Genomic DNA, 12,686 nt, shown 5'->3' with positions numbered 1-12,686 from the left:
GTGCCTCAGCTTCTCGGTTTTAAACGCTACCTCCCCACTCACTCCCAGTCAACACACATGCATGGAAGCACGCAGACCTGACCTCGCTTTGGCGTTTCTGACCTGCCTAGGCTTCTCGGTGCTGTGGATGAGAGGTGGGCCACCCTGTTCCCCCAATGGGTTCGGAGGACCTGTAGCAAGGCCAGCAATGCTGCCTGGAAGGCAGTGACAACGGCTGTCAGTGCTGGCAGCATGACCAGGAGGACTGCCGTCCAATGTCAGAAGGCCAACTACCTCTACTGAGCTGCAAGGGTAAGTTACCACCTCTCTCCTGGCATCAGTTCCATCTGCCATCCCTCACATTTCCAACCCCTCAACATCACTGGCGGACACCACGCATCCTCCCCATATCCGATCTTCGTGTTTGTTCCTCTGAACCCCCTGGTATCCGCCAGCACAACCCCTTCATGTCCAGGTGCTGTGCCCACACATGGCACCTGCTATAGACCCTTCTGACTAATCAAGCATGCCTTCTCTTTGTCCGTAGGAGAAGATAGCTCATTATAAGCCGGTAAGGGTCATGACGCGGGGGCGGAAGATGGCGTGGCAGATGCCAGAGATCCGCATTCTCACCCGCTATGAGGAACAGGCCTTCAAAATCGCGGGGCTGTCTGAGAGAGCAGTCACCGACAGCGAGGTTGGCCTGCATCACAGGTGTAAGGATCCACTGCCCCTTCAGCCACGTGACATGTCTCAAGCGAATTGTTCAAGTTAGACAAAATGACACCTCTTTCTCACTGACCACATATCCATTGTCTTGCATGATCTCCATTTGATGAGGCAGTTCTACCTGGTGTTGTTTCCCACCCCTTGCCACCCAAGTGACCAGCCTGGAGGAGAGCTCTGAGGATACCACCATCGAGGTGTCATAGCTATCACCCTCACCTTCCACCAGCACAAAAAAACACACCTTGGTGGGCGACATTAGTGGACAGGCTTCTGGGGCACAATTTGGTGACCACTACACAGTCTCTGTTGCACATCAGGTAGATGCAGGAATATCCAAGGAAAACAACAGTTGGAGGTCTGCTGGATCCCAGGACTCATCTGGGTTCCCATCAGATGCTGAGCCTCCGGACATGGTTCTCCCAGAGCTGATACAGTTGATAGGACACAGCTGTGACATTCAGGAGGGGGGCGTCAGTGACAGTCCCAACGACTGCAAAGCTGATTGGAGGAGTCCTAAAGGCTTAGGGCGCAGGAGATGGTGCCAACGATGTGTGGCACCGAAGCCAGCACTGCTAGGGTGGTGACCGCAGTGGAAAATCTGGAGCACGATGTCCACGTCTGGCTTGATGGTGCTCAAGGCATGGCTCAGTCTGTGATGACCATGGCTGAGGGCCTCGATATCACACCCCAATCGATGAGGGACATGTCCCAGACACAGGTGGACATTGCAGAGGCACTGAGAGCGTGCCCCAGTCACTGAGGACCATCGCTGAGGGCACGACACCATGGTGCAGACAATGGGGAGCCTCCAGGACTGGCAGAGCCAGATGACTCCGAGGTTTCTTGAGCTCACTGCAACCCATGGAGTTCCCCCAGCGTCCGACATGACAGTCAAGGAGGACGAGGCAGTGGTGGCCTGCCACCAAGGAGTGATCGCGGTCGCCAGTTCTTGCGAATCCCGCCCCGCCTCCTGACACCAGTGCATCTCATGGAAAATGGGTTAATAGGGTAGCACCGTGATGCCTGTGGCACCAGTAAGTCGACTGGGGCCCTCCTGCTCCAGGCCCTCCAGTGGACATCTGCCAAGGGCATTAAAGGCCACAGGACACGGTAAGCAGCAGGCTGCATCCTGGGAACACACCAAGACATAGCAGTAGACCATGAAAGATCAAGAAGAGTGAGGAGCACTGACTGGATACTGGGGCATTCACTATCTAGCTTGGGGAAATGGAAATATAAAATGTTCACTATTAGAACATGGAACACCTGATACCTCTGGCACATTAATCTTCACAGCGGGCCTGCCTGCACTCCCCTCCCCCTACTCCCCAGGCACAGCGGGCCAAGATCAAAAGCAGACCATGTTCAGAGGATGGGTGAGAATGTGCTGTTAGCAGAAAGACAGAAGTCAGACTTTGCAGAAACTGTGGAACACCGGCACTTTCCTCACAGTGAACTATCATTACTCTCCTGCCCGCTGACAGTGCCAACACAGGCCCATCAACCTGGAGTTATGTTACACAGAGTGTTGGAGGGTGGAATCGGATAGTCTGGGAGGGGGTGCTGTGTTGGGGGAAGGGGAGGGGGGATTGCGGAGGAGGGTGGATTGGGTGGAAGGAGGGAAATGGGGGGAGCTGGGAGAGAAATGGTGAAGGGGTGTTGGGGAGGAGGTTGAGCTGACCAGACCCAACCTCGCCCTCTGAGAATCTGGAGATGATGAGGGCCTCCCTAGTCCTCCTGGCATGTCGGACCCTTGCCATCGCCTGTCCTCCATCCTCCGGCTCCTCCTTGGACTCGTACTCCAGTCCCTCCTGCTCCGCCTCCTCCTCAGGCGAGGAGTCCTCCTCCAGGGCTGTGCCAGATTGTGGAGGACACAGCAGACAAACTCAAAGCAGGAGGTGTACTGAAGGCACCATCAGAGGGGTCCAGGAATCGGAACTGCATTTTCAGCAGTCCGATGCACCGCCCAATGACAGCACCCGTGACAACGTGGGCCTCATTATATCAGGTCTCTGCCTCTGTCTTAGGCCTCCGCACGGGCGTCATCAGCCATTACCTCAACGGGTATTCCCTTGTCCCCCATGAGCCAACCCATCATCCTGGAGGGTACCTCGAAGACACTGGGGATCTCAGAGTGCCCCAGATGTAGCTGTCATGCATACTTACTGGGTAGCGGGCACACACAAAGCGGTGGTTGCACATGATATGAACATTCAAGGAGTGAAATCCTTCCTGTTAATATAGGGCACTCCCTGATGCCCTGTTGCTTGCAGGGTGACATGCGTGCTATCAATCGTCCCTTCGACCTGGGGCATCCCAGCGATGGCAGCGAATCCTGCAGCCCCGGCATCTTGGTGGGCCTGGTCCAGGTTGAAGTTGATATAGTTGGATGCCAGGGCATATTGAGCATCTGTAACCTTCCGAAGGCACATGTAGGTTATACATTTTGAAATATCAAATAGGTCCCTACTCGAGCCTTGCAATGAGCTGGTGGCACAAAAGATGAGGGCTGCGCTGACCTTCACGGCCACCGGAAGCGGGTGTCCTTCTCCTCCACTGAGTACACTCTGGGCCGTTGCTGACCTCCTTTTGGGTCCCTCCTTAGCCTGATGCACGGTCAGGTCTTCAGGGTGTACGGCGGCCTCTGCACATGTGGTGCCGCCTTCAACCTGCATCATCGCTGCTGCCTTCTCCAGCGTCTGTCTGTCTCAGCAGCTATCAGCAGTGCAAGGGCAGCCTCTGCGGGATCGATACCAGCAAACATCTTTTGATCTGGAAGGAATTGGGAAAGGAGAGAGGGCTTCCACCCTGGGACCCTCACATCCCCCAAGCCCCTCACACCCTTACGAGTCCCGCCTTCTGTCAGGCTGCCATCCAGCAAGCCAGTTGTTCTGGCAAACCTTGCTCTGCATACTCATTCCCGGCCACATCAGGTGCCCCTAGACCACTGCCGGAAACATTAGGGAAGCTGTGCTCAGGGACCACCCCCTGATCCACACACTTATCCTTTGGTCGCAGTAAGATCCACAGTGCTGAAGCCCTGCTCTTTAGTGTTTGATTGTTGGCAGCTGCCTCTATGGTGCTGATGCTCCTGACGTTCAGGCACACTGTTCAGGCATCAACATTTGTTGGACATGCAGTGCACTAATCACCCTCTGCGACATCTACGTGCGCTTTTGAGGAGGCACTTGAGAGTTAAGGAGTGTGAAGTACTATCACAACCAACAAGACTCATTCCTGCTGTGAAGCTAGAGGCTGTTCAGTCAAACGGGGTGAAACTGAATTTCTAGATAGAAGCCACAGCAGGGCTCTGTCCTGGAAGTGTTTGGTAGGTCAGATAGGCTGCAGCTGTGATTGTCCCTGTTATGAGTGTCCACAATATTTAAAGAGGGCTCGAAGGCCTGACAGCCACAACCACCCCCAGCCGAGGGGTGACGCTCAACCTAGAATGCTTTACCCTCCTGACTAAGCTCAACCCCTTGAGGGTCTCCCTCCCTTCCCCCAAGCACTGGGGCGGCAGCTCCGGTGCCCTTGAGCTGCATGCTTAAAATGAAAATGGCTACTCACCTCCTCACTTCCCCACAGAAGCCATCGTGCCAGCTTCACTTTTCTAAAAAGGAGTACTAAACGACGCCCGTGATTTCTCCCTGGCGATTCGGGTAATTCCCGGGAGGCTGCTGCATTCAACTTCAAACTCAGTAATGAGATTGAAATTAATGCAAAGAGGGTTAATGATATTTTCGCCATTTTTGGACAAGATGCCGATCTCTCAATTGGGAGCGGGCGGGTGAAATGCAAAATGGTGCGCTCCTGGTGCGAATCTCGATTTTGGCCTTTCCCGCCATTGATCTGGCATGCCCTGATCTGTGGTGGGCACTACGCGGTGGCTAAATCGTGCCCTACATTGTCATTATACCATTTCCTAATAGTACCCCACTGTGACATTTCCAAAAGTTGATGGATCTTTGATGGGACCACATAGTACAACCAACGGGTTCATTTTATTCCTCTGCAAATAACACTTACTCCTGATCTATTCACAGTGACTCACTATGTGGTACCTCATTACTTTTATTCTCTGGGGCATATGTGGTTGCTTTGGTGTTTGTAATTGTTCATGGAAACAGCACAGAATGGTTTGAGGAGCTGTCTTGTTCTAGATAGTCTTGCACTTTAAATCTGAAATTATAGAAAAGTGTCAAAAATTCATATGCTCACTTCTGTCAGACCTTACTGAGGACACATTTTAACTGAGACTATGGTTCAACGTATATCTTTATAGATCAAATTTACTCGATCAGATGCTACCCGGATGTTGAGTCAGGATTGGGGTTGTGATGAGTTTTCTGAAGTTCTGGTACAACTACTAGAATCCAGTCTATCTGCCCTGTTGCCAGGCATTCTCTATTCTTTTCCAGCTCTTTATTTCTCCTGCTGCCCTGCCGTGCTCGCCAATCCAGGCTTAAGCTCTCACCACACTGTTTTACCCTAAACCCCAGTTTCAACCCTTACAATTTCTCCCTCACTTGTACATGCCATCTCAGTACCTACCTCTGATCAGGTACTTGTTGGGTTATTCATGGGATTATTCACGTTGCCCCTCGCCTGAGACGTGATGATCCTCAGGTTAAATCACCACCAGTCAGCTCTCCCCCTCCAAAGGGGAAAGCAGCCCATGATCATCTGTGACTATGGCGACTTTATCTTTCCTGGTTGAGTGACATATTCTCTATTTTTCCGTGAAAAAACTAATGCAAAACATTGATTATGTTGAATAAGGAATGTGTGAGAGCTATTCTGATTAGGAGAGAGGGAGCTGCAGAAAGGAAAGGGAGCTGCAACACTGCAGTGAGAAACATTTGTGAGAGTTATACAGAGACTGTGAAAAGAGTGGAAAGCGTACAAAGGCAGGGAGAGAAGCACAGAAAGAAATAGACAATGAGAAAAAAGCACAGAAACATTTACGGGAAAAAAAAATATAGAGGTAAATTTTCTGATCCTGTCCACCACGGGCAAGACGGACATTTTGACGGACCATTTAAAGGTCCATTGACCTCGGGTGGGAATTTACGGTCTTGGGACAGGCGCAACCAGAAAATCCCACCCATAGTTTTTTAGTTCATCGAGCAACAGCACAGTCGATTACTAAGCTCCATAATTTTGAGAGCCTTCATCACACTGCAGATATAACAGTTAAGATATCACAAAGTGGACATTCTGCATTGATGAATTTACAATGGAAGATCTGCAGAACCCTGGCAGAATTTCTACCTGACAGATTTATGTTGGTTAAACTTTCTTGGTAGAGTAAAGTGATTTGAACATCGCAGAATTAATGATAATGAAACCAGAGCAAAACTGACGATGCTATGTGTTCCAAGTTGTAATGTAATCGTAACTCCAGGTTCAATAATGCAGATTTGCTTATTTCACAGTGAAATTAAAGAAATGAAGAACTACATTGCAAAACTAGAAAGTTCTTTGCAACAAAGGTAACGTTTTTAGATTCTAGAAAGAAAGTTGTATGCTATCTGTATGAGAGGAGAACCTCATTCTATAAAGCTCTGCTGTTACTCGGGTATGCCTGAGAAGTAAAATTATTTATTTGCAGGTGTAAGTGAAGAACTGTTAGAGTACTATTGGGATTCTTTTTTAAAAACTTGAATTCACACATTATCTCCAGGAATCGGTGCCCTGGTGAGAAACTAATATCCCTGAGATAGATGATCCTGACATTAGTTCCTGATATTAGACTACAAATTTGAGCAGTTTTTGTTTGGACAGATACATTCACAATCAGGACCCTATGATGGACTCAGAACTCCGTGTTGACTGGGAGTTAGTGGTGAGGGAGCGTTTAAAAGCAGCACGGGTCTTTAAAGATAGAGGGCGTGATTTAATGGAAACATTTCAGAATGTAATTTTCAGGGCAATTGGCAGGGTGTTTCCCGATGGCCACATTGACGAGATTGCGGCCGTATTTAACGCACTTAGTGCCGAAAATGAGGCCCCACAAACGTCTCGCCATTACTGTCAGTTTTGCTCTGGTTTCACAGAGTGACTGTGTGTTAATTAGACCGCAGAAAGCAGCAGAAAGAACATGGACGGACTCCTCCAGCCTTCGGTTCAGTCTGTGCATGCCATTTAGCATCTGTGCCTGATGTTTCCCTGCCTGTCTCTGCATCTCCAATAGGTTTCTCTGGGGCAAATCTAAAAGGCCATCGTCTGCGTGGGTCTGAGTAGGGGCCTGGACTCCAGACATTGTCCGAGTCCTCAGCTGTCTCTTCCTCCGTCAGCTGTGGACCGGTGTCTGTGATATGCTCGCCAGATTGTGACCCTGAGCCTACTCTTGAATGTGCACCCATTGAGGTGAATGTTTCTGTGCTGGTGGAGAGTGCAGGTGAGTGCAGGTGATGGTGGGATTTTCTGCTCCCACTGCTGTCAATGGGAATTCCCATTGAAAGCACACCACGCCACCCCATGCCACGCAGGCTGGGTGTGCTGGCGGCAGGAGGTGACAGTGAAGACACAGGGACAGTCGATCCAAAACCTGCAGGAGCAGGCAACGGAGCAAGAGGAGCAGTCCACTGGGATGGCACTGCAAATTGGTATTTCACAAGATCGGCAAAAGCGGCTGCTGGAAAAGGTGGAGGCCCTGGAGAATCGTTCCCGCAGGCAGAATGTTCGGATTGTCGGTCTCCCGGAGGGAAAGGAAGGATTGGATGTCGGTGCGTATGTTGTGAGGATGTTCGAGAAAATGATGGGGGCAGAGGCGTTCGACAGGCCATTGGAGGTGGACCGGACTCGCGGGGCACTTGTGCGCAAGCCCCAGGGTCATGAGCCTCCGAGGACATTGGTGGTGAGGCTTCACCGTTTCCTGGACAAGGAATGCATCATGAGATGGGCTAGGGAGACAAAACATTTCGTATGGGAAGAAGCTGAGATCCGGGTCTACCAGGACTTGGGAGCAGAACTTGCTAAGAGGAGGGCAAGTTTCAATAAAGTTAAAGCGGCGCTGTAAGCAAAGGGAATAAAATTTGGATTTCTCTACCCGGCCCGTCTTTGTGTAACCTACGAGGCACGGGAACTGTATTTTGGCTCGCCGGAAGAAGTAGCGGGCTTTATGAAAGACAACAACCTGGGGGACCCAGAAGGACTTAATAAAAAGAGAAAACTGGTTGCTAGCGATTTACATCAAAAAGTTCTGTGCTGCACTGTAACGTGAGTTGCGATGGCCGGGAAGAGAAGGGTTTTTTTTTCTTTTGGAGTTACCTAACTTTGACCTTTCAGTGTATGTACTCGGGTAGATAGATAGATAGATAGATAGATAGAGAAATACAGCACAGAACAGGCTCTTCGGCCCACGATGTTGCGCCGAACTTTTGTCCTAGGTTAATCAAAGAATTTTGCACAATTTTTCATGGCTAATCCACCCAACCTGCACATCTTTGGACTGTGGGAGGAAACCGGAGTACCCGGAGGAAACCGTTTCTTCCTTTTTGTTTGGGTTTGTTTAAAAAAAAAAGGTAAAAAAGAGAAAATAATAATAAAGGAGAACAAAAAAGAATGGAGGGGGGAGAAGAAGAGTTTTCAAATTAAGATGGTCTAGGAGGGAAAGACATCTGTTCGAGTTTTTACACATATAATTTTTTCTGTCTCTCCATTTACCCTGTTTGTTTACACTTCTATTGTTTGGGGCTCTGAAGGTGATGGGATTGATAAGATGTTGTAAAGGGGGAGGGGTGGGACATTAAGTTTGGGCTTTAAGTGGAGGGTGCGTTTGCTTTTTGCACTCGGTGCTATTGTTCTGAAAACTGTTATGAGCTGGGGTGTAAAAGATCCAGCAGCCTGTGGACTTTTAGGCTTCAGGGGTGGAGCTGCTAGGTTAGCTGGTAAGGCTAACTAACGGAAGCGAAGTGGGGGGTGAGCTGAAAAGTGACGAGGTAGCGGTTTAGGGATGGGGGGTGGCGGTATTGCTGACAATTTGGGGACCTCCAGGAGGCTGGAGATGGAGACGAGATGGCGGTTGCCGCCGATGGGCAGATCTGGGGATGTGCGGGCCATGGGCGAGGGGCTGGCCTAGGAATGGTCATGGCTGATCAACAGGGCCCCCCCCCCCCCAGACTGTTTACGTGGAATGTTCGTGGCCTGAATGGGCTGGTCAACAGGGCCCGTGTGTTCGCACACTTGAGACAGTTAAAGGCGGACGTGATCATGTTACAGGAGACACACTTGAAGCTGGGGGATCAATTTCGACCGAAAAAGGAATGGGTTGGGCAGATGTTTCATTCAGGATTAACAAAAGTGTGGCGTTCAAGGTGGGGAAAATAGTGACAGACCCAGGAGGCAGATTTATCAAGGTGAGTGGGAAACTGGAGGGAATGTCAGTGGTGCTGGTGAATATATATGCCCCAAACTGGGATGACGTCTTGTTTGTTGGGAAGATGCGGAGATGAATCCTGGACCTCGACTCGTACCAGTTGATCATGGGGGGTGATTTTAATACGGCCTTTGATCCTAGGATGGACCAGTCGAGTTCTAGGTTGGGGAAAAGAGGCCAAAAGAGCTGTGAGGGTTCATGGAGCACATGGAAGGTGCTGATCTGTGGAGATTTGAGAAGCCAAGGAGTAAGGAATATTCATTCTACTCCCATGTTCACAAGGTGTACTCCAGGATCGATTTAAAAAAAAAAATAAAACAATTGGACAAAATATTAGCGGGAGTAGGACACAGAGTTTTCCGCAATCGTAGTATCGGGCCATGCGGCACATTGGCTAGACCTACAGGTGAACACGGGAAACTCTCAGCACCCACAGTGGAGGCTAGATGCAGGGTTGTTAGCAGACGACAAGATATGTGAGCGAGTGAGGGAGACCATTCGGGGTATATAAACACCAACTACACGGGAGAGACCACGGCTGGGGTATATGTGTCGGCCCACGCGACTGTTTTAAGAAATGTTAATATGTTAAACTGAAAATTTTAAATGCTTCAATTAAATATTTTCTAAAAAAGAAACTACCTTTGTTTTCCTACCATAAAAAACAAAGTCCTGGAGGTATCCTTATTTTGGAGGAAAAAGAATAAAAGAGATGTCTGGTTTTTCATGGGAAGTAGATGCGTGTTTGTTTGTGTTTGTAGCCATAATATTTTTAGAAGTGACAGAACACTTCACAGTAGAATCAAGAAATCTTGTATCTCACAAGTTAAATCCTTCGGCTATAAAACCTATTATAAAAACAGAAAATACTATTAGTACAGTCAGTCGTTCTAACGATGGGTCAACAACCAACACCTTATCCTTCCTCTTTACAGTTGTTGATCTGCTTTCTATTTCCAGCATTCTGTTTTTATTCATTTTTCCATCATTTGATTTTTCCTATTCATAAAAAGCTATTGATTCCCAAGCGCCTCCGATGAAGGCTTTTCAAATGAATGGAGGTGAGGTCTTTATTGCCTACCTTGCCATGACAAAGTAATTATTTTCAGATATTATTATATAACATCGTAAACTCAGCTTCTTCACGAAAGATAACATTGGCAATTGTATTTGGATTCCATTGTGATGAACGCTCTACACCTTGGAGAGGATGCAGCTGTGCTTATAAATCCAATATTGGATATGGTTCAAATGAGTTGAAAAAAATTTGAATTGCTATGGATTTAATTTAATTTAAACATAGTCAAAATATGAATATTCTACTGAGGAATCATCCTAATATTACGCTGTGCAAGTGTGAGACCAGCCAATTGTTTTATAATTAGTTGAATCTGTGCAATGTCTATTAACTATTAATGTATATACCTACATCAACAAACCTAAAATGATTTTGAACCTTGCAGATAGTTGTGTACTCTGCACCAATTCATTCCTGTGGGTTTTGCCAAGAGCAAAAGAACACGTAAAAAGTAATTTCCCATAACTATTATGTAGGAATTCTTCCTGAGCTGCTCGCAAATTCACCCTTGGATGAACCACAATAAACCTTTCTCCGTATAAGTTTTTGACTGTAATATATTTATTTATTATATATTGGCATCTGTCTATCTCAGGAGACAATGAACTGTTCCCAGACTGTATGTCATTTCTGGATTGAGAATCTTGTCTTGTGGAGGCCGATTCGTGATTAGTAGTACCTTCTGCAGTTGGCACAGATGAATAATATTGGCTCGAGATCGACTGATGTTTTTTCCTTCTGGCAGAATAACAGTAGAAATATCTAGGAGTCAGGCAGACTTGATTAGGGAACTTAAGGCGAAGGAACCCTTTGGGGACCACAATCTGATCAAATTTACACTACAGTTTGAGAGGGAGAAACTGGAATCGGATGTTAAGGTTTTACAGATGAATAAAGGTAACTACAAAGACATGAGGGAGGAGGAGCTAGCCAGAGTTGATTGGAAGGGGAGCCTAGCAGGGAAGACAGTGGAACAGCAATCGCAGGAGTTTTTAGGGGTTATTCGGGAGGTGTGGTGAATGTAATATATATATGATAATTCACACTGTCTTTGTAAGCACAGTAGCGCTATCCTACCACTAGGAGGAGTAGCTCTGGGAGTACTCAGGAACTTGTACTGGGATCCACCCTTGGCTCCGCCCACGACTCCTCCCCCTAGTGCAGCTGTATAAATACCCTTGTCCAGAGTCAGCCTGAGTTCACTAAGAGTTCATCAACGGGTAACAGGCTGGCTCTGAAGTTAGTCGATTAAAGCCTAGATTCATATCGGAAACACGTGTCTGGTGAATTGATGGTTCCATCAGGAGGCACCACAGAAATTCATCCTAAGGAGGAGGAAACATGCTAAGGAGAGGATAAGGTAACCATGGCTGACAAGGGAAGTCAAGGACAGCATTAAAAGGAAAAAGCATACAAAGTGGCGAGGATTAGTGGGAAGCCAGAGGATTAGGAAGCCTTTAAAAGCAAGCAAGGACAACTAAAACAGCGATAAGGGGAGAAGGTGAAATGTGAGTGTGAGCTAGTGAGTAAAATAGAAGAAGATTGCAAGAGTATTTTTTTTGATAAATAAAAGGTAAGCGAGAGACAAGAATGGACATTGGACCACTGGAAAATTAGGCTGGAGACGTAGTAATAGGGAACAGGTGAGGAGAGTGGGAAAGGAAGTGGCAGATTCAATATAATGTGGAAAAGTTTGACGTTATGCACTTTGGTAGGAAGTATAGATGCATAGACTATTTTCTAAATGGGAAAAGGCTTTCGAAATTAGAAGCACAAAGGGACTTGGAGTTCTCGTTCAGGATTCTACAGGTTCACTTGGCAGTTAAGAAGGCAAATGCGATTCGACTTCCGGTCGGCGAGCGAAGCGGTCGCAGGGAGAGGGGCTCCCGCACGCGGCAGAAAGCAGGGAAGGGATCCCCGGGCAGGCCGGTCGGCGGAGGAGCATCGGCGGCGGCGACGGGGCTTGGTGGCGGCGGCAGAGGGGCGCGGCGGCAGCGGGGCTTAGCGGCAGGGCTTGACGGCAGCGGCGGCGGCAGAGGGGCTCGGCAGCGGCAGGTCAAACCCCCCCCAACGCAGGCCAGGAGCGGTGCGGCAGCGGCAGGCCCTCCCTCCCCCCCCCACCCCCCCCCCCCAACGCAGGCCAGGAGCGGTGCGGCAGTGGCAGGCCCCCCCCCCCTCTCCCCCAACGCAGGCCAGGAGCGGTGCGGCAGCGGCAGGCCCGCCCCCCCGCAAACGCAGGCCAGGAGCGGTGCGGGACCGAAGGGGGGGCCAGGCCGGAGGCAGCGACCAGGAGGTCGCGAAGTGCAGCAGCGGGGACCCCCCCCCCCCCAAAACCGGCAGCGGGGACCCCCCCCCCCCCCAACCGGCAGCGGTGAACCCTCACCCAAACCGGCAGCGGGGACCCCCCCCCCCAACCGGGCAGCGGGACCCCCCCCCCAAACCGGCAGCGGGGACCCCCCAACCGGCAGCGGGGACCCCCCCAACCGGCAGCGAACACCACGTTGGCAAGAACAAAGGGAC

General features: G+C 49.4%; 1 protein-coding gene across 3 annotated transcripts in view; it reads left to right on the top strand.

Moving 5' to 3' along the window:
* Nucleotides 1–12,686, top strand: part of LOC119963697 (probable E3 SUMO-protein ligase RNF212) — a 67,607-nt gene that overhangs the window by 18,208 nt on the left and 36,713 nt on the right. For all 3 annotated transcript variants that reach the window (XM_038793012.1, XM_038793013.1, XM_038793011.1), the window contains one exon: nt 6,144–6,200. In XM_038793012.1, the coding sequence (XP_038648940.1) occupies nt 6,144–6,200 (57 nt within the window). The remainder of the gene's footprint in view (nt 1–6,143; nt 6,201–12,686) is intronic.

Source organism: Scyliorhinus canicula, chromosome 3 (assembly GCF_902713615.1).
Source record: "Scyliorhinus canicula chromosome 3, sScyCan1.1, whole genome shotgun sequence".
Classification (NCBI taxonomy): domain Eukaryota; kingdom Metazoa; phylum Chordata; class Chondrichthyes; order Carcharhiniformes; family Scyliorhinidae; genus Scyliorhinus; species Scyliorhinus canicula.
This window is presented reverse-complemented; position numbering and strand designations above follow the sequence as displayed.